Raw genomic sequence first — 23,086 nt, forward strand, 5'->3', positions numbered from 1 at the left:
GCGTTTGTTATGCTGCGAAATACTCGAAACTATACAGTCTAGGTGTATCTTGAAGCGAGATTATACGATTTTGCCAAATATTTATGCATTTATATACAATGTGTAAAAACTGATTATACATATACTTCAATATAAATTTAAATAACAGTTAAGAAGACAATGCGTCGAAAAATGCGAAATAAGCCAGATAATTCTGAAATCGAAAATTTCTGCACGGTCGAATTCGCCAGCATGTATATCATGCATGTACGATGTGAATCTAGTTTAATTTAGTTTAAGTGCAGATTCGTTCATACGACACAAAGACACAATTTTGTTTTACGAATCATTTTCATTTCCTGCAACGACATCTATTCATACGACACACGAACACTTACTCCGACCCTAATAAAAAGACGAATGCTTCGGTTATTGTAGGAAAATATGTACGAAATATATTACAATTTAACACGTATAAAAATCGTATAATCTCGCTTTTAAACTTAGCACACGTTCTTTTAATTGAAAGGTGAGTGCGTTTATTATGTTTAAACTTTATGTTTAATCTTGATACTTGGCCCCTTGAGCACATAAATAACGTTTGGTTAATCGAAGGGGGATTTTTTTAAACGTTATGTTCATTGTACAACACTTCCTGCTAGCTACTTTTTCGAACCATTGGATTGACAGTTTATTCGTATTGGTCAAACAGAAAACCAATACGAGAACATGCACAATATGAATTACATTACCCAAAATTTTAAAATTTATCTAAAATATGAAAATACCACGATAAATTTCTCATTATTTAGTATTCATTCTATGAGTATTTACCGTTAATTGTGTTTTTAATAGTAAGAGACGGAGGTTATAACAACCTGGCCGAAGGTACGTTGATAGGTTTTATCAATCGCTTTCAGTTTGCTTTTTGCGTAATCTCGGTTTCAGTATTGAATGTATTGCACATTTTTCTCGTTTTAATCGACCCCTTTGAAGGATAATCAATGTCAGCATACTTGTAAAATATTAATTATTTATCTTATTTACATATCGTCCTTTATTTACATATTACAATACGTATGAACCGCGTTCTGGTAAACATGGCTTACCGGTAATTCATGTGCGTAAAGAATCGTCACAGATTAGCCTGTGCAGTCCACCAAGCTCATCGTTGACGATACTTTTATGGAACTTTTTGCTTATAGGAAATCTCTTCATATCAAAAATCCAGTCAAGGATGAAAAAGTCAGCATTATATGCTTGACTTTACTTGACTTGACTGGTTGACTTCGAAGGCTAATCTGGGCGATACAAAAACGCACATGCATTATGCCCGAGTTTCCCATAAAGCGACTCATATTTATAAAAGTTGTACAGGCGCATGCGCGCTTAGATGCTTAACATGTAAAGGATATTGATGCACAATCGACCATAGTCACACTGTCCACACATTAGCTGCAATTTATGCTAATAAAACATTTTACTTAAAGTGTACTTATTTCGTACGTTTGAATAATGCATTTAGTCGCACTGATATATGAAATGTGTTACTTAATCAAACATTTTACCATGTACATGTATGTTTTTTTTTATGCTTGCTTTATGCATCATGCCTCTTTGATAACATTTTTAAATGATCCTTCTTTCCTATAGTTTCTTCCATTTCTTTACATTCGGCAGCCACATCATCTTTGAAATTATGACATATTTCTGATATATTTATTTTAAGAAAAATGTGACACATGGGATTTCTTTTAAAATTTAAAACACGTTAATTTGATATTTTATTTAGAAAAAATATAATTAAGCTAAATATTAATTAATATTTGCTACATATGTTGTGTAAATGCAAATAATGTGAAAGTATTTTCTTATAAACAGTATGTTGGTGTTAATTATTCTATTTGAATGTTTATTAGATAATTTATATCAAAATTATTGCAAAAAATACAAAATAGTGCTTTCCTTTCAAAATAATGAATGAACAGAGTGATGGGAAAGATATAAACAAATCATGGTTGCTAAAATCCTTCCTAAAATTGCATTTACAAAGTAAATATCTGATTTGTAAATTATTTAACTTACTTTTGTTGTAAATACATACACACTTTATTATATATCTAACTCGTATTGAAATGTTTTCATTTGGTATAAACAGTTTACTATACGCTTTAGTGGCCGAATGTGCAGGGAAAATTGGTTAATCTCAACTCTTCCATAAACAGTATATAAACTTAATTAAAAGATACAAGTAGAACCGTTTATTGTTTTAAAAAAGGAACTAAATGAGAGTTAAAATATTGTTTCATAGTAAAATCTACACCCGTCCTGCAGTTTGTGTGTATGCGTGCAATACTTAATAGGCCTGCATTTAATTTACGCGGCTATGGGACAAAATGAGTCTCTTTCTAAGCAAACTTGGCCAAAGGCATTTGTGTAAAGGGTCGTCCTACATAAACCTGTGCTCTTTGATATTATAGTATGTTTTGTTCAAATGAATTCTGTTCTGAACAAGAAGGAAGTTTATAGGGAAAGTGTCGTCACAGATAAGCCCATGTGGACTGCACGTGCTACTCTGGGACGACACTTAACGCGAATACATTAAGCTCAGTTTATTTAGAACGAGGCTCAATGAAATTATGTATATAGGAACTTTGTTCATTTTATAACATGGTATAACTGAATATTTCTCAAAGTTAATGAATAATGGTTCAACACAGTTCTTTGATATGATTAAACACAGTTTAAAACAAGATACTCATAATAAGAAAAGAATACTCACAAATTAAATAAGAGTCAAGAAAACTATAACAAAACTTTTCTACTGAGTATAGTTTAATGCAATTTATGGTAGGTCTGTTAAACTGAAACAATTTATTTTCGAATATGTTCTTTTTTACTGATCAATGTGACAAATTATCGGTATCCCCAAATTTTAATATGAATTGTGATACTCAAAAAGATAAGCTTGTTTTCCGCATTGTCTGAAATAATATTGTATGCAGACTATTCATTTTATCCTTTTCATTTTCTTGCAATCCTTTGACATCACTTTGTTCGCCTTAACGCAATTCTATGGAATATTTCGTTGTTAATGAGAGCCTTAATCACCTGAGGCTGCGTTATGTATGGAATCGGAGTTTGTCCACGCAAACCTTTCTAATTTACTGTTGTATTACAAACGTCGAAACTAATTTATATTATTTTTTTAACTGAACGGGATTTTTTTGTATTGGTCTTTGCTGTGAGTTGTGGGGAGGGGGCGGTATACCTTGAGGAAGTCCCGCCTCTATCCAATATAGTAGCCACCGGCAAAACTCATATGCGGTGATTGAACCCGGGTCGCCAAGTTGATAAGCGTGTACCAACCATCGCATTCACCGGACAGCCGTTAACTTATTTAGTATGTCGATAAAAATAATGAGTTATTTGTTTACTTATATCTTAACGCATTACTTTGCAGGCGCTTATTGTTGTAACTTAAAACAGCATTTAACAAATGTTTCCCTGGTATGTATTTAAAGTACAAAACAAATGCTTGAATGTTTTTACAACGTGTAACGGAAGAACATATTACGTTATATTATGTGATTACAATAAGCATAAAGTAGTATGTTAAATTCAAACTTAATCATTAAACATGGTTGACAACGCATAAAAAACGTAAAGTTTTTATTTTTTATTTCCTATTAGAATTATGGCAATTTAATTAGATACGACTGCATTAATTTATTTAAAGAAATAAACGTTTGAACTATAATATTCTTTGTAATGTGTTACCAAGGACACACAATCCGCGCTGGATGGGGCGAAACGCATCCAGAAAACTGGAGGCCCGAGCATGTACGAGACTGGGTGACGTTTGTAGCTGAAAAATACACATTTCCCGTCGAGCTTCAAGGGAGAATACTAGACTTAGTACAGGGCTTCACTGGAGCAGAGTTACTTTCCCTGAGTCTTACGGATTTTCGAAGCCGGTTCGGTCAGGTGGGCGAGATCGTGTTCACAGCATTACAACAGATCTTGGACATTTCACCAGAATATGAAGGTAGATATACAATGTTTGGAAAATTAAATGACAAAGTCATAGGCAACAAAAATATTTCAACGTTTTGACGTGTTTTTTTTCCAACCATGATGGGGTTATGTATGGCAACTCTATATGGAAAATTCCTATTGTATTCACTTAACAATATGTTGAGAGAGTGTGATGATTTGCATTGTGCAAAATGTATCCTCCTCCCCCTCCTCTTCCTCCTCCCCCTACTCCTCCTCATACGCATTATCATCAACAACATAAACAACAATCACTACAGCAACAGCAACAACACCATCTCATTTATTAGATTTTCCGCTTTGTTGAATAAAGACATTTTCTGTATGAAAACACTATTCGAATTTCATGTTTCCGTAGAGCGTGCGGCTGTGTACAGAGAACGGATTATATCGCTACTCAACCAGAAGCAAGCAACCCCGCCTCCAATGTGGAGAATACTTGACGTCACGCAGTGGTCCACCGCCGAGATTACCGATTGGCTTATGTGTGCCGTGAATGATCTTAATATAGAAACAGAGTCACGTGATTTGCTCCTGGGGAAGTTGGCGTCTTGGACCGGACATGACGTGAATTTATTGAGCAGATCTGACTTTGAGACATTAAGTCGACGTTACGGACCATCTTTGTTTCAGCATTTGCGCCGATTTGCACCTTGTGGTAAGTTCATAGTTGTACAATGAAATATTAAGCAGGCTCCTGTTTTAATGTGTTCATAAGTTTTGAAAAAAACAAACTTCTTTTAACCAACTCGCTTATGAATACCCGAATGTTTACTGCTGTATAAAATTGTTTAGCACAATAATGATGCCTCCGGAGAAGATTTTTCCAGTGACCAAACTTGATTCGACATCAATGTTTTGTTCATTTTTTTTCCACAGGTAAAAGACGAAGATTGTCTGAATAAGAAAAGAGGGCAACCTGATGAAATCGATCTGTTATACACAAGTGGCTGCAACATCAAGTGAAATAACATTTACTTTTTTGTGCGAATGGCGTCATAATGAGCAACAAGAAAAACAAAAAATACACTTGGGGTTAGAACTACAACTAACAAATACATCAAAAGTGTGCAGTACGAGTAGTAAACAACAGCTATCGTGCAAACGAACAGCAGTAACTTTAAGTACGATATATTGCACAATCGTATTCCTATAAATTTCAAATGACGCTGAATAACCATTAACTTTTCATCTTTTACAAACATGTATCGTTAAACAGTGAAAGGTTCATTTAATTGTTTTTACCAGACGTACTTGCTGCTTAAATGCGCACATTGCTACTGAAACATTTACTTTACTTAATCGTTGTTGTTGTTTGTTAAACATTTTTAATACTAAATCGCATAGCGACACAATCCTTGCTTTCATAGGTTCCTAAATTTACGTGCCCTAAATAAATGTTGCCCTGTTGTTAAATAATGTATTTTAATTCTTAATTTATACATAAAACATTTTTTTATGCAAGGCAGCAAGTGCACAAATGTATATTATATACATGTAATTGCAATTTGTGAACCCATTTTTATGCACAAAGTCGTTGTCTACATACTTGTTCTTCTTGATTGCTCTGGGCTTTTATTAAAAATACGTACAGGTCACTATTTTTATGGCGAATACATCAAACAGTATTTTATCAAATTGATACGTGAACAGTAGTTGTACTACGGGGATACTTCGAACGTAGTTTTACTACGACAATACATGGAAAGTAGTTTTTCTATAGATTACATTGTAAGTAGTTTTATTACGCGAATACATGGACAGTAGTTTTAATACGGGACTATATGGAACAATGTTTTACTACGGGAATACATGGACAGTAGTTTTACTATGGGGATACATGGGAAGTAATTTTAATACGGGAGTACATGCAACGTTGTTTTTCTACGAGAATACGTGGAACGCAGTTGTACTAATGGAACATGTGGGAAGTAGTTGTTTTACGAGAATACATTGAAAGTAGTTTTACTACGGGGATACATGGAAAGTAGTTTTACTACGGGGATACATGGACAGTGGTTGTAAAACGGGAATAAATAGAAAGTAGTTTTACTACGGTAGTACATGGGAAGTAGATTTTCTACGGGAATACATGGAAAGTAGTTTTACACCGGGTATACATAGAAATTAGTTTAAATATGGGAATACACGGACGGTAGTTGTACTACGGAATGCATGGAAAGTAGTTTTACTAGACGAATACACGAAACGTAGGTTTTATATGGACATGCATATATAGTTGTTTTACTACGGGGAACTATAGTTCTAGGGCCGTCGTGGGCCGTCGGCCGGTCAGGCTATAGCCTGACCACTTTTTGTCTAAAAAAGGGGGAGGAAAGAAGGCTGAGCTAAAAGATAAATTACTTAATCTCCTCTGGATCAGAGATATTTTATCATGCTTCCTTATTTAAAAAAAACGCCGATTTTCAATACAAAACTGATGCTGTTGCAAAAGTGATAAAATCCCGGTAGTTCTTTTCATTTTTTAACTTCGTTGTTGTCCGATGGTAGAAACGAGCCACCGTACACTCCATTTTTCCCCGGATGTTTATACCGGAAGATGCAGTCGAATTTTACCAAGAAACGAGGAAAGACATCAAAGTGAGTAAAATGATCATCGCTATGTTGCAATATTAAAATTACACGAAAAATGCTATCTATATTCGTTTGCCCTTATTTCACATATTGAAGGAAATCAATAGTCCAAGAAACCCCTACGTATAGCTGAACCAAAGAAATGCAGTATTGTACCGTAACTAGGACCACAGGTGGTTAGTGTGTGGCTATGATATTAATTAGTAAAATTATCATTTTGATTGATAAAAAATCATATTATAACTAAAAATCAACTTTTCTGAAAAAAATATTTCACTATTTAATATATATATATATAACAAGGTATCGAACTCAAAATCACCCGAAAACGAGGTGCATCGCTTTGAACAGCCATAACTTCATCAGTTGTGCAGCGATTTTCACGATTTAAAAAGGGCTATATCATGGTGTCCCTCTGCACAAAATATAAAACTACGGAAGCCCATTTCAACTAAGCATTAATCTTATATTATGCTGCAAATTATGAATACCAACATTGGCAGATATTACCACAGAAGGTGCGAACCTAAGTTGCCCAACGTTAGCATACCAACGCCGACATCATGCCAACGGGATGCCGACGTTGGGCCAATGTCGGTCTGCTATCTGGGGTATTCATTATTTTCTTTTGCAAATCGAAGAATACACGAAAATACTTAAAGAAAGCCGAAAGATGTATTTGAGCCAATACATTTTCATGGGATATCAAAAAAAAAAAAAAGGCTAAATGAGTTAAGATCTATATCATATAGTGAAATTCGTTGACATTACAGCGTAGGGAACCAGAAGACAGGGGTGTACGGTCAAGCTTGAGTATATTCACTTTGCCTCCTTCCTCAACATTAGTGGCAGAAATCGTCGTCCCTCTATGCAAATTCTTTATCAAAGTTTTACCCGCTGAATAATGAAGCTTCAATCCATGCAAATGACGGCATATTGTGATACTGTGGTTGATTTCATATTTCGTTTTGTTCTTGCAATTTATTAAGATTTTTTAATGAGATCTTTCGACTTTTTATTTGGCATCATGCTTGGTCAGTCATTGATGCGCCATACTTACAATCTGAGCAAAGGTTTGCAGCACCAGGACCTGTCTGCATCAGAAGGCCAATAAACGCCATGCTGAAATTTGACACACTGAAAACATTAAGAAATGAAAAGGCATTCAATCGATTCTTCGATGATGTGAACCAAAAGGCAGACATTCTGGATGTCGATGAACCATCGATGCCAAGAAAACGAAAAGTACCCAAACGGTTTCAGTTGGGAGATGCCGAACATGTTTTCCCAGATTCCATGGCTGACCACTACAGACACACATACATTGAAGCTCTTGATCTGGGTTTGATCAGCCAGGTCTAAAAGTACTCAGAAATGTAGAAGACCTTATTGTTAAGGCCGCATCGTATAGCTACGAGCATTACAATGAAGAGTTGCTCTTTGTGACTGATTTTTATTCAGATGTCGTAAACAATGACACGCTGAAAGTTCAATTGGAGGCCTTGAAATCGCACTTTTCTAAACAACACAATGACCAGATCCGACTGTCACATGTACTTGACTATATGCGCAAGCTTCCAACTACATTGCGGGTGATCTACTCAAAAGTTGTGGCACTTTTACGAATCTTACTGACAATGTCAGCTACAAATGACACAAGCGAGAGGACGTTCTCTGCACAATGTCCCAAACTAGACTCAACAACCATATGACTTTGCACGTTCATAAGCAAAGAACGGACGCTCTTGACTTAACTAAAATTGCAGAGGAGTTCGTTGATCAAGGAAAAAGGCGCAGCTGTGTATTTGGAAAATTTTAAAGGTGTCACAGCACTGCAACTTAGCAAATTAACAACTGGAGTGGAAGGAAATGGATTCCTTCAAACTATTTTCCCTAGTTTATCGCATTTGCAAATAATACGTAGCCTGGTGCGTGTAACTTAGTAATATTGTGCCCTTTGGCCTCAAAATCTCCCAGATGTCACGATTCAGCCTTTATGTTTCATAAAATTTTCACGAGGAGTATGGGCATGCCCCCGGACCCCCTAGTAGCTTCGTGCCTTCACCGTTCGCAGGCCTCCGACACTTAAAGCCTGACCACTTTGAGAAGTCCGACGACGGCCCTGAGTTCGCATTTGTATTATGGGTAAGCATATTTATAAGTTTTACGTTGAGCTTAGAAAACTAGTTGTTTTACTATGGGGGTACCGTAATTAAATTAAATTATGGTACACGTACTTATTTTTTTCTATTCGTCACTAAATGTGAAATCAGACTCTATATGTGCGATATATCAAGCTAAAACCGAAATGGAATATGCAAATAATAAGAAATGGCGTGAATCCCTACGAATGGCCTTCCTAATTAGATCTAAATTGGTCGACACGTAATCAAGCGAGCATACTGTACGTGGACGCATTCTTCCATACGTGGTATTCTGTGGTCGCCGCCAGTCCGACGCGCACTGCTACAGTGTCGTATCAGGCCGGAATAAATGCAACCTTGTCTAGCGTCTGGTGCATCACGAAGTTCAGGTAAGCGTCCGCAATAAATTGAATTGAGATAGAGTAGCAACGATTCAGCGTGAATGATTGACCCCCCACAGGAGAAAAGTTATATTTGTGTGTGTGTGCGCCCAGGAGTCATTAACATACAGTAAATGTTTACATGAGAATTTAGATTAGACCCCCGATTATTTATTACCATGGTCGTTCTGTGTCTACGTCCTATTTTGTGGAGGTGCTTTGGGCTAGAACCCGACAACGCTTCGGCACCGATAGCGTTGTGGGAACATCAACGATTGTGTTACATCAACAAACATATTTTTAAGATTTATCGTATTATTTTATATATGCGCATAAGAGCAGTCAGAACGGATAAATATATATTGGCATCAGCAACGTTTTAAGCTTGAACAAGCAACTGTTTGTCCTTAACTTTTATATCCTATTAAATATAAATATGTTTCTAATCTTGATTTGGTAATATGTGAATTAGCTAGACTTAGTTCCGAAAAAATAAAGATTTTATTTATGCCGATTTAGATGATCGGTTCACCCTCTTCGTATACAGGCTGGTAGATATAATGGAAACACTATTGCTAGACCAGAAATATATTGTCTTTGTTGTGATGCCACGTTGAGAACGAATTTCATTTTGTACGTATTTGTTCAACATATGTTGATATTAAAAAGAAATACATAAAAAATATTACTATAATAGTCCATCTCTTTTTAAGTATGTACAATTGTTACAATCAATCAATAGATCTGAACTATTAAAACTGTGTTTATTTGTTGAGGAATCATTGGGTATCAGATCGAATATGTTAAATCATAACGTAATTGACCAACTGTTCATCCTCTGTCTGTCTGTCTGTCTGTCAGTCTGTCTGTCTGTCTGTCTGTCTGTCTGTCTGTCTGTCTGTCTGTCTGTCTGTCTGTCTGTCTGTCTGTCTGTCTGTCTGTCTGTCTGTCTGTCTGTCTGTCTGTTGTGAAGACATTATTTCACGAAGAGAGTTTAAAGGAATTGTTTTAATTGGTCGACGGAAAGTCATTTTACCTATACGAGTCGACCCCAGACTTTTAAGTATTTAATCGATAACATAAAGCACGATGAAATACGCAACGTTGCGTTACATTAACGCTCAGAATGAAACGCATTAATTTCAAGTTCCGAACAGTGTTCGATTCGTTTTGCAATTTTTGGGTAACCCATTATCAAAGTGACAAGAAACAAATGCTCATACTTGAAATTAATCATCAAAATTGAAACTAATAGCCTGTTTACTCTTACTACTTAAAGCCTGTTTACTCTTACTACTAATTACTGCTGCCTGTTTACCACGTATGTGAGTCTCGTTCTGGAAAAAAAACGAGTTTATGCACGTGCATTTCGCACAGGCTAACTTGGGTCAACAATTAGTGTGAATTTGAGTTATACCGAGACTTCATTGAAACGGATACATTAAAAGCGGAAAGTGTCGTCCTCACGGAATGCATTAAAGGGGCTTGTTCACACTTTGATAAATTGACAAAATTGAAAAAAATTGTTTCGGATTTGCAAATTTTCATTGTAGTTATGATATTTGCTTTAAAAAAAAATACCAAATTGTTTCCATGCTCTAAAATTTCCATTAAATGCAACTTTTGACGATTTGAAAACCTGATAATTATAAAGCGTCTCAGACGCGAAATCAGTTATTTTTAGTCAGAAATTGTGAATGGGATCCCAACTAGTATACCAAAATGCAGCCTGCGCATGCGCGCTGCGCTTATCCGCTTTTGGTTTACAAACAATGCATCTCATTTCTGTGATCGAAAATATAAAAAAAGAGAAACAAAAGCAGGAGCCAGCGACATCGCTCGAATTTATTCAATCTTGGCGACAAGACTGAGTGTTTGCAGAACCATAGGAGTATCGTTGGAAGAGACGAAGACAGGGTAATGGCTTAAACACACGAATTGTAAGTCATATTTTAGAAGCTACGTTTAGTTTTTGGCAAGTGTTGCCTGTTTACAAAGGAATTTTAGCAAAAGTTTGGATATGTATTTAGTTTTATTGCATGGATATTTTACTCTGCAACGAAACCAGATACGCACTGATAACATAATTTGTTCATTGCGCGTTTTAAAATAAGCCTTTATGCCCCTATGCCAAGATGTTCGTATCAATTTAATGAATTCGTTATAACTTATAAGGAACACTCCAACACGAGTCAAATGAAGCATGAAATAAATGATGAATTATGAATGATTTATTTATTCGGTATATATTATATTATAAAATATACTGGTATGCAAATGTATATGTTATATTATGTAATCAATTATCATGATATGATTATATGATTATACAGTTTATTCCCTGATTTTAACATCAATTTTGTTTTTTCTTTAAATTGATATGTGATCAATTTTATAATCTAATACAAACCTTCTTTTTAAGGTATTTAGGAAGACGTGCCGGCCAAACTATTACAAGTTTGACTGTTCAGCATAATGTTAGAACAACAAACTCTTCACCTATGCACGGTCATCAGCCCCCGCCAGGTCCTGGCCTGTCATTTGTGTCACAAGGAAGTACCACACCTGGTCATGTGTCAGGAATTGGAGAGATAACAGCTTACTTAGAGTATGCAAACAACCCTGTCTAAGCATATTTTAATTGATAAAATAATATATTTATATTCAATAAGATTCTATGTGCTTCCTAAAGTTCATTGGTAATATAATTGCTTTATCATTTTTTTACCAGAAACTTTTTATGTTATGAAAACCAGAGGATATCCAATAGCTGGTTTGTTTTCTGAACCGTTCAGATAACTTGCATGGTGATTGGTCATGAAATTATTTCAATGCCATTCTCCTCCAATCTCTAGTTGTACAGTAATTGTCAGTTAGTGACTCAAGTATGATAACTTCATCATATAATAAGCTCATACTGGTGAATCAAGAAGCCAAGAAAAGTATTGGTAGGTTCATAAGTTTATACTGGTGAATCAAGTAGCCCAGAAAAGTATTGATAGGTTCATAAGTTAATACTGGTGAATCAAGTAGCCCAGAAAAGTATTGGTAGGTTCATAAGTTAATACTGGTGAATCAAGTAGCCCAGAAAAGTATTGGTAGGTTCATAAGTTAATACTGGTGAATCAAGTAGCCCAGAAAAGTATTGGTAGGTTCATAAGTTAATTCTGGTGAATCAAGTAGCCCAAAAAAGTATTGGTATGTTACCTGATTGGCATGATATGATTAAAATAATGTTTAAAATAGCAAACAAATTTCATGATAAGTTTTAGTGTACATTTCAAAATTACAAATATGCTTATATGTTATTTCAGAGTAAATTGAAGGCAGCCAACAATTGGACGGTGGTGCCAATCAATGAAAAGAAGGGATACACGTACATGCACTGAGTACACAGAGATCATCAAGGAAAAAACCCTTCGATCAAAGTTCCTTTTTGATTCAGCTTATCCAAAGCTGATTGCCTCTACAATTGCCCCTTATACATCCACCTGCGGCTAATGAGGAGCTGCAATATCCAATAGGTCAAGGGCAAGCAACCCGGAAACAATATGAAGATTTACTCATACAAATTGGTACATGGTGTATGTAACTATGTTGTTTTAACTAACTTCAACATACCATTATTATGAATTAAAAAATTGACAAAGCTGAAATCAATGATAACTGATTATGGGTAGGAACATGTTGTGTGAATTTGGCAGCATGGTTTTATAGGATGTATACCATTGAGTATAAAAGTGCATGTGTGACCCTTGCTGTTTTTTTCAGTCAGAAGATGACTTTAGTATTTGAAATGATGATTGAATTTATTTGTGTAATATGAAGGCGTGATCAAATGTGTGACATTATGGTCGACTGTCCTGTCCTGTCATCATGGTGATAAAATGTGATTTTAATAAGTGAACTGCTTATAAACATAGGGCAGAAATATCATTGATAAAATACTGATGAACATAGCATACAAGTGCCCTGAAATGCCATGAGAATATGTATTTGAGTTTTAAGTGTGTACGGTATTGTGAATTTTGTTAATTGTTTTGTTATAAAAATATAGGATCCAAAGTATTCTATCATAGATTACTCTGAAAAAGAAGAATAAGTAAAAAACTTGTCTGGCAAATAACTACATAAACAATGGGCCAAGTTCCAGATTTTTTTGTCACAAGTCAAGACCATTAACAGAAATTGTTGACTCTTATAGGTGTTATGTATCATGATTTGTGTTAAGTTTTTTATGGGAGACCCATGATCAAACATGGTGAATTAATTGTTTTGTTATTACAATAGAGGATCCAAAGTATTTGATCATAGGTCACTCTGAAACAGAAGAATTTGTGAAAACCTTGTCTGGCAAATAGCTAAATAAACACTGGGCTCAGCATTTTCCTGATTTTTTGTCACAAGTAAAGACTATGAAAAGGAATTATTGACTCTATTAGGTATAAGCTACCATAGTCAATGTTGAGTGCGTGCTGCACACCACATTTGTTTATGTTCCATTAACAATGACATTAAAGCACAATGCTATATATAGATTATGTATTGTTTTCCATTGTTTATCAGTCTATAAACAACCATTTAGTGTAATAGCCTTACATAAACTGTCATAAAGATGATAAAGTGCTGTTTATCCATAAATAAAAAATTGGTGGAATTCAGAAATAATTTGATCTGTCAAATGTTGAAAGTTGGAAACAGTTATTCAAAATGTTATCAATTATAGTTTTGTTTCATGAATATAGAGTATTATGTTTTGTGTTCATTATGTTATGGATTTTGTTGTTTTGTTTTAAAATGTTTTAATAAATAACATGAAGAAATAAGAAGCTAGTTTGTTCAATTTTGATTTATTATTACATGTATATTACACAGCAAAACATTACTGCAAGAATGCTAAGTGATCACCTTATAATAATACATGTTGAGTTCAACACTAAACAAAAGAATATGCATCAATTAAAAACGACTCATAATACATTATTATATGAAACTGCATCACGATTCAAAAGTTAAAGAGCATATAGACAGCTAAAACCTAAATAGGTGAGCCTTGCCCTGAGAAATGGGGCTTAATGCATGTGCGTAAATTGTCGTACGAGATTAACATGTGCTGATCATACCAATCAGGCAGACAATTGCTGCTTTATTGTATTTTTTGTTGAAAGGGAGAGAGAAAATCCAGATCAGGCGGATAGTGTTGCCCCTGATTAGCCTGTGCAGTCTGCACAGCCTAATCTTGGACAACCTTAAGTACATGCATTAAACCCCCTTTTCCAAGAGCGAGGCTCAAATATTTATTAAATGATTGATTAAGTCTTCCACATAACATCTTTTAAGAAACTTTCAGTAAACATGTTTATTTGATGACAGGCACGGCAAAATCAGTAGTAAATTCATAGTATTAATTTGTGTTACATTATAATAATTACATATTGTTGCTGGTTATAAACGTGGAAAAAGTTTGAATATGCATTGCTAAAATACATGTTAATTTTCTAAGAACTGCCCCTTTTATTTAAGGAATACTGTATGTATGCCACTGTAATATTTCTGACAAAAGAACAAGATAAATAAATAATGATTAATAGAACAGTAAACTTGGTTTTCATTTTGTATACAAAGGATAATTATGTTCTTATTATTTACACTATATTGAAAGAAATAAGATTACATCATTTAATAAAGAATGCATTACTGAAGCTTCAAATTTAAAACAACCGTTTATCCACTTAAATGTTGCAAGCATTCTTAAACAACAAGACTAAAAAAGCTGTTAACAATAATTTTATTAACTACTTCCTTTCAAAAAAAAGGCAGGTACAGTTTTGTTGTCGTCCCGTTGAAGGTGTTCATGTATCCAAAGGATGCACTGTGATCAATCTGTGTCCTCCACATCTTCAGTGCCAACACGTTGTTCCGAAACGTTTCCTGGATAAGTAGGGTGAGAGGATCAGTCACCACTTAACCCTTTTTCTGAAAAATATGAACACATAAAAAACTCAAAACCCCTTGCTAAATCTATCTATCTATATATATATATATATATATATATATATATATTAGCTGTTATTGTCCAACTTTTAAGATGCAGGAACATAATGGCCACTGTTTCGACAGTAAATGAGTTAAATTTTCTACACTTTTAATTTTAAGCTGAGACAATTACATGAGTAGTTTTACGTGTTTACGTATTCATATTACAAGCAACAATAATTGATAAAGATAAAATGCATTACTAATTCGGTTAAACAGGCCCACAGACAAATAAAATATTTGATATAGATAAAATGCATTAATAATTCCGTTAAACAGTCCACAGAAAAATAACATATTTGAAATAGATAAAGTGCATTATTAATTCTGTTAAACAGGCCCACAGAAAAATAAACATGAAAAATGGGTCATATTCAACAACAGTAAACATACTGGTCTCTGGCTTCTACAGTATTGTCAGGCCATGCCACAACAAAGCTCGTCTTCATCATGTTCTACCAAATGGACAATTCTTGCAAACACATCATCATGGTTAGCTTGAGGATGGTCCCAGCTGGGCCAGGACAGGCTGTCAGTGATAACTGTTGACTGTCTGGCAGCAATTTCCTTCAACAGCTCCTATGCTTCCGTATAAGTAAGGTGGTCTATGATATCCTTGAAAAGACATTTCTGCATTTAACAATAAATGTTTTAAACATAAAGCTAAGAATTTGACACAAGATGTAGCTACATGTACATATAGAATTTTTTATTTTTCATGACACCATTTTTTAACATTCCTGTCCGATTTTTTTGTATAATTTCAATATTCACCTAGTGTAGTGTAGGATCATTTTTTAAATTCTTTGCTCATGTAGCAACACAGTTTTACCTACAAAGACTATGTTTTATATATCAACAATTAGTGCGTTGAACTGTGTTTTTTTCTGTTTCCATTCAAGAATATTGTGAAATGACATAAAAAAAAATTAATAAAATCTCAACTTGCCTGAATATCTGAAAACATTATCTACAAATTATTTCAATATTCTCAAATGAAATCAACAGAAAAAAAATGCAGCTAAATAAGTATACCTTTTCTGTTTCTTGTACCAAAGTGACAAAATCCAGTGATCCCTTCTTCATAAACTTCTTGGTTTAATTATGGTTGTATCCTATTGAAAAAGTAAATACACAATTTAAACCACTTTTTAAAACTATTTATGGTCTCTATAAAAAAAGTGAGTTGTAAATATGTGGTATTATTATCTTATAAGTTTTCTTCAACATTCAGGAAATCAAATCTTGAGGATATTCAAAACAATTTAAAAAAGAGGAATATCCAGAATATTCTTGGCTTTTACAAATATAATGATACATGCATTTCAGATGACCTGTATTTGATTTATTCAAAATACAATGTACTGTTGAAATACACATTTATCAAAATATATACGTGCTTTGCTAAATTAACAAAGAATATAAAGATAAAATACTTTAAATAAAGAAACAATAAGATGCACGAAAATAAATTGGGGCGAGTTGTCTCTTGGTTGGAGCGAGTGACCATATCTTTGATGCGAGTTTGTTTTGGGGCAAGTTGGTATTGGGGCGAGTTGTCTGGCGCCAGATACATGCATTTGATGCCATGAATTACTAAACTGTGTTACTATTTTCAAAAATATTTTGGTTATTCAGTTTATTTATAAAATAGCTGTGCAGAAGAAACTGATATAAATACATTAACCCTTTGCATGCTGGGAAATTTGTCATCTGCTAAATGTCATCCACTGAATTTCTAAAATTAGCCATTTCTTCGATTTTTTTTCAAAGAATACTATCAGAATAGCAAACAGTTTGGATCCTGATGAGACGCCACTGTGGCGTCTCATCTGGAACCAAACTGTTTGCAAAGGCCTTCAAAATTTGGTTCCAGCGCTTAAAGGGTTAACTATGAGTTTTGGGTTTAAATTAATAAACTACCAGTACCATTCAAATGCATTTTAGTTAATAATAAATGTCATTGTCATATAACACACAATAATGAATATGTCAATAAATGCACAGCATCTTGAATTGCCTGCCAACAAATAATGTTGTCACTGTCAGTTATGAGGAAAGAAAAAGATACTGTACTGTTTAAATGATCTCAGTACTCCAAGGCTAATGATAAATTAAATTTATTTGCGCGAATACTAAAGTTAATTCTGTATTCAACTTGGCTTTTAATTTTAGTCTCTGTCTGTAACTCAAGTGTAAACGAGAGAATCAGTATTTGCGCGTTCTGTGATGTATATGCATATACTTATGTAACGAAAACGAATCATTTGATCAGTTATACTATTTTAATCTACTTTTATAAAAAGAAAATCATACGCACTATTGAGTTTTACAATATAAAACATTTTTTACCTTCTTCTTCCGTGTTTGACAATACAGATTCCGCCATATTTGTTGTTGTTGTTGTTGTTGTCACAATGCGTGTTTATATTTAAATTTACATTTAAAATCTATATTTAGTCGGGGAAAAAACCGATCCAAGGGTCAGTGGTTCGAGCCTTGGTGCGGCTTACTTTTTTCTTTCTTATTTTAACTTTATTTTTGTTTTATACTGGAGCACGTTATTTGCGATGTTTAAATTTATGAATTTAAAGCATTAAATGAAAAACTTCAAAAAATGCAATTTAAGTGTGAACAAGCCCCTTTAAGTCCGATTTCCCCACAGCGGAACTAGAAGCCAGTAATAATATTGGCGGTATTTCCCTTCCATAAGTTTATAGGTTAACTAACTTATCACGGTACTTTCATTCTACTTGGGATAAACCGTAGTCCTACATTTTTACATCTTTGCTTATATATAAATCATATGCATTGTTACGTAATACCGTTAGGCCATCGTGGTTACACATTTAGATCCACAGGGGGAGAATGCGAGAACGCTAGGGTACGATGACGAGAATATGACAACACGTTTACGACAGTGCGACAATACGATGGCGAGAATGCGAGAACGCGACAGTACGATCACGACAACGCGACAGTGCGACAATACGATGGCGACAGTAAGATAGTACGATGGTGACAATGCGATAGTCATATCGTACTGTCGCCATCGTATCATCGCATTTTCGCCATCGCATTCTCGCCATCGTATTGTCGCACTGTCGACATCGTATTTTTCGCATTCTTGTCATTGTACTCTCGCGTTCTCGCATTCTCGCCATCGCGTTATCGCACTGTCGCCATTGTATTGTCGCATATGGAATAGGACCCATTTCCGCATGACGAGGGTCATTAAAAAACTCATTGCGAATTGTGAATGGCACATTTTAGCACAATTGCTTTTCGATACAAAATTGAATTCAAAATAGCAAACTTGTAAATAAGGGCAGCATATCTAGGCGTTCAGGAACGATTTCGAGACGTGCTGACCGAGTACGGCAAACATTGTTGTTGGATAATTAATCGATTTTCCTCTTATCGTGACACTAAGCTATTTCGGTAATTTATGTTTTCTCATCTTAAAAGCAAAACTGTGTTTATCGATAGTCAATTATATATTTACTGTCAACCACGAATGTCGAAGAAAGAAAAGTTCTAAAATACCGTCATTATTTTTAAATTATTAGTTTATATTGATTAAAATATCACGACTGGTATATTACATTACTTGAAGAAAGTTGTTAATTTTTCATATTTTCATACTTTTGGTAATAAAATTTTACTGGGTATGCGTACCAGGTAACTACCAGTTAACTATAAATAACGCAAGTAGATTGATCATCATCGTCACGTGGTAAACACAGGAATGCGAATTGCGCATGCGTAGTGAATTGTATATATTATATATAAAAAATGATCAATCTTCTTGCGTTATGTATAGTGTGTATATCGTTATGTCACCTCTTTTCGCGATGTACTTTCGATTTCACATCGCGAATTTTTATTACAGAATATACTGAAAATATGAATTTTTTTCAAATAATGTTATATACCAGTCTTGAAATTTTAATCAATATAAACTATTAATTGTAAAAAATACGGTATTTTAGAACTTTTCTTTTTTCGTCATTCGTGGTTGACGGTCCCTTTAACTGGAGAATTTCGCTGGAATAACGACTTTTTTGTGTATTTAAATGTATTGAGGCACGCCACGGGAGAAAGGGTAACTTTTCAGCGAAAGGGAAACAGCTGTTAATTATTTTCTTGAAAGGGGCATAACAGAAACAGAAAATGTGTTCATGTCATTGTAAGATCGTTTATTATTTCACTCGTGATCATAGAAAATTATATTTTCACTTGTGGTTGCGCCACTCGTGAAAATATATTTTCTGTGATCACTCGTGAAATAAAAAACGATCTTACCCTGACATGAACACATATCCTCTATATCTCCGCCGTATGTCCGTCCGTCCGTCTGTCATGGCCTCTATCTCCTCCTACACTATTAGCACTAGAACCTTGAAACTTAAATACATGGTAGCTATGAGCATATGTTCGACAGTGCACTATTTGGAATTTTGATCTGACCCCTGGGTCAAAAGTTATGGGGGTTGGGATGGGGCCGGGTCAGAGATTTTCACTCATTTTTTATGTTATTTTACATTAACTTCTTCTCTTATGACAGTACGGTCAATCTCAACTATGCATTGCCCTACCCAAAATTGCCTTTTAATAAAACATCTATGCGGATTGGGGAAACGCGTCGGCATCTGCCGCGCAATTTTTCTAGTTTATCTTTTTTATGCACATTACCACATGAAGATTCATTCTAGTCACATCTTTATTTATAGAGATACCTGTGCTTTTCAGTTTCCGTCTGTTGCTCACCACATCTTCCCTTGTTAGTCTTTAAACGAACCGCACTATAATGTCTCTGTTTATATCATGTGGGTTGAGCAATCGGTGTCAGACAGGCTTAGATTTGCAAAAGCATATTCCTTCAGAAAAAAAGTATTTTTTTCGTAGAATCAGTGATTGTTTCCTTTGCATCGGCATCTGGAAATCTCCGTATGTTGATATTGTTTCCTCGTCTATATTGTTAAGTCGCGTTTTCAAGATTTTTCGATCTTTTCTAGCCTTTCTATACTTATGTAATTGGACTTGATTTCCTAGCTTTTAATGATGTTTTTAGGGATTCGCACTCTTGGTCATTTTCAAAAACTTTACTTTTTATAAAATCAATTTTGTTCATAACTGATTTCAATAAGTCGTCCTTCATCTATGTGATAACATTGTTTAAGTTTTTGTGGTGCTTCCATTGACTTTCATCATTACATGTTCAAGCTTGCCATTAATCCTGTTCATAGAACCATCAAGCTTGCCATTAATCCTGTTCATAGAAACATCAAGCTTGCCATTAATCCTGTTCATAGAACCATCAAGCTTGCCAGTAATCCTGTTCATAGAACCATATAGACGTTCAAGCTTAAAGTTGATTTGCCATATTGCTCTAATAAGTTTTCAAGTTTTGCCTTAAAGCCTGACTCATTTGGTTCTTCTGTATCAAGTTTTATGCAATGAATATTATTATCGGGCAACTTTTTTTCTTTTTCTCCCTCATCTGATTTTATGTTGTTTGTTCCAGCACTTCATTAAAGTGATATTATGGGCATCTAGCAGTTTATAGGTGTATATCGCAACCGTTGTTTATTTTTGGTGTTTTCACTTCATATACACTTATATTTGTTAATGCAGCATCAACATACTAAAACAAATCCCGGAAAGAGAAAAATAAGGCATTTGAATATCAACCGTACTTTCGTTTGACAACTGATCATGCATGTACGATGTGAACCTAAATTTAGTTTTAGTGCAGATTCGTTCATACGACACAAAGACACACTTTTTTACGGATCATTTCGGCTTAGAGGACTGGGTTAGTCACGTAAGAATATCGAATATAAAATATATTTTAATAAACAACTGGTAGCAAGATGAGTTGCAGATAATTGGCCAGAAACCACATTTTAACTAACTCGTTTGACATGTTAATTCTTTTGAGCTCAATTCAACAGTGAAAAATGCTCATAATATCACTTTAACACTTGTTTCTAGTTAACTAGTTCTGGAGACTTCACTTCGTTTCCTTTTATTATTATCCTATACCTTTGTGCTTATTTTGCCCTTTTCAGTTTCGTTTGTTTTCTGTGGATTTTGCACTGTTTTACCTGACTTACTTGCCATGGCTGAAACTGCGGTATGCTCTCTCTTTTGATCAGTATAGTCAAAATTTTGGCGCGAATAATTTCTAGCACATTTAGTACATCAAAATACACAATTTTATAAAACCTATATTACTTTAGTATGCAATTCATACAGTAAGAATCACGAACATGTCAACCTCATGTCAAATCCTTAAATGTGTTTGTTTCCATTAATTATATAGACAACTTGAGTTAATTGAGCTTAAAAGGCTTCTTCCTTATGCTTCTTCCAGACTTCAATAACCGCTGCGAGTTGCCTTTTGAGAAAGCCACGGGTAAATTTACCCCGTAATGTAAATAATTCCAATGATATTGATTTAACGCTTGCTTATTTCTTATCTGGGACGACACTTTCTTATCTTATCTTTTCTCAAACTTTCTTATAACGAAAGAAGTCCATAATAGCTGAAAGTGTTGCCCCATATTAGCCTGTGCGAACTTTACAGGCTACTTTGGGACGACACTTAACGCACATGTATTTTCATTATACTCAAATGAATTGCAATATACCAATTACATGTTGTGCGACGAAACGTACCAAAATGGTTCAGAAACGAGTAAATCATATGTTTCACGTAATCTTTTTTATTCAGGTATCAAAAACTTGGAATTAAGTACGGATAGAAATGTAGTTTTAATCATTTAAAATGTAATGAGTTAACAAAAATTTGCGTAAGGTAACAATATGCACACATTGGATAACAGGTAAGACCGAGTTCTGAATACACACATTGATTAAAACGTCAATTATACTAGGCAAATGATCGTTCGGTAGAATGGAAACTTCATTTAATTCTACAGAATACTAGCCACCATTAATACAGAAATTGCGGCCCATGTGGTCCATGTTCCCACAATGCCCTGCGCGGCTCCTGCTGGGCAGTGTCCTCCTTCGTACGTCACAGTGACCTTCGGACCCTTGACCCAGAACGTGTCAAAAGACTTGACAACCGTGCATCCTGAAGTATGGTCGTTAATATGTGATCTTGATGACTCCACAAAGTATCTTTAGTGCACTTGTTCAATTATATACAATTATCATTCAATCTCTTAATTTGGCAAAGTAAATAATAAAAAATATCTATGTTTAGTAATAGGCAGAACTATTAGTAAATGAAACATGAATAAAAACCTACCAACAAGTTGCACCCAAAATTTTAGCAATACACTACAGATATATCAATTTTATTATATACCTTTTTACTGCTTTTAACAAAATACAGGTTGTATAAATCGTTGAAATAAAAAATCCCGTATTACGCTACTCGCTGTTTCCAATTCCGTATTACCATACTAGCCGGACTACTTCGACCCATTTACCAGAGTTGCGACACCTTAAGGGTTTCGCGGGATGGAATGAGTGGGGAGATCAAATCAAATTGAAAGCCGATTATTTCGACAAAAAAAATTTGGTACGAAAAAAATAAATGGGTACGAATAAAAAAATTTGGGTACAAAAACAGTTGGGTACGAAAAAAATTTTGGTACGAAGAAAAATGGCAATAAAAAGATTGGGTACGAAAAAATTTGGGTACGAAAAAAAATTGGGTAGAAAAAAATGGGTACGAAAAAAATTTGGGTACGGAAAAAAATTGGGTACAAAAAAATTTGGGTACAAAAAAAGTGGTTACGAAAAAAGTGGGTACAAAAAAAAAATTGGGTACGAAAACATGTGGGTACGAAAACAATTTGGGTACGATAAATAAAAATTGGGTACGAAAAAAAATTGGGGTACGAAAAAAGAAAATTG

At 34.5% G+C, this 23,086-nt stretch overlaps 1 protein-coding gene and 3 long non-coding RNA genes across 4 annotated transcripts in view; 2 read left to right on the forward strand and 2 right to left on the reverse strand.

Annotated features, from left to right (window-relative positions):
• Nucleotides 1-691: 691 nt before the first annotated feature.
• On the forward strand, nt 692-5,631 carry LOC127865923 (uncharacterized). The gene is made up of 4 exons (XR_008042819.1): nt 692-867; nt 3,764-4,027; nt 4,394-4,693; nt 4,915-5,631. It is a non-coding gene; the product is annotated as an uncharacterized LOC127865923 (long non-coding RNA).
• A 5,250-nt stretch (nt 5,632-10,881) lies between these two features.
• Nucleotides 10,882-13,971, forward strand: LOC127832699 (uncharacterized). Its single transcript, XR_008027068.1, has 3 exons — nt 10,882-11,094; nt 11,577-11,762; nt 12,469-13,971. It is a non-coding gene; the product is annotated as an uncharacterized LOC127832699 (long non-coding RNA).
• Nucleotides 13,972-13,987: 16 nt separating this feature from the next.
• On the reverse strand, nt 13,988-17,602 carry LOC127832710 (uncharacterized). Its single transcript, XR_008027077.1, has 4 exons — nt 17,543-17,602; nt 16,226-16,305; nt 15,584-15,805; nt 13,988-15,130 (listed from the first exon to the last, which is right to left on the reverse strand). It is a non-coding gene; the product is annotated as an uncharacterized LOC127832710 (long non-coding RNA).
• A 2,766-nt stretch (nt 17,603-20,368) lies between these two features.
• The window catches only part of LOC127878855 (putative ferric-chelate reductase 1), a 46,076-nt gene continuing 43,358 nt past the window's right edge, over nt 20,369-23,086 (reverse strand). The window contains exon 5 of the mRNA XM_052425415.1: nt 20,369-20,528. Coding sequence (XP_052281375.1) covers nt 20,369-20,528 — 160 coding nt within the window. The remainder of the gene's footprint in view (nt 20,529-23,086) is intronic.

This window comes from Dreissena polymorpha, chromosome 1 (assembly GCF_020536995.1).
Source record: "Dreissena polymorpha isolate Duluth1 chromosome 1, UMN_Dpol_1.0, whole genome shotgun sequence".
NCBI lineage: Eukaryota > Metazoa > Mollusca > Bivalvia > Myida > Dreissenidae > Dreissena > Dreissena polymorpha.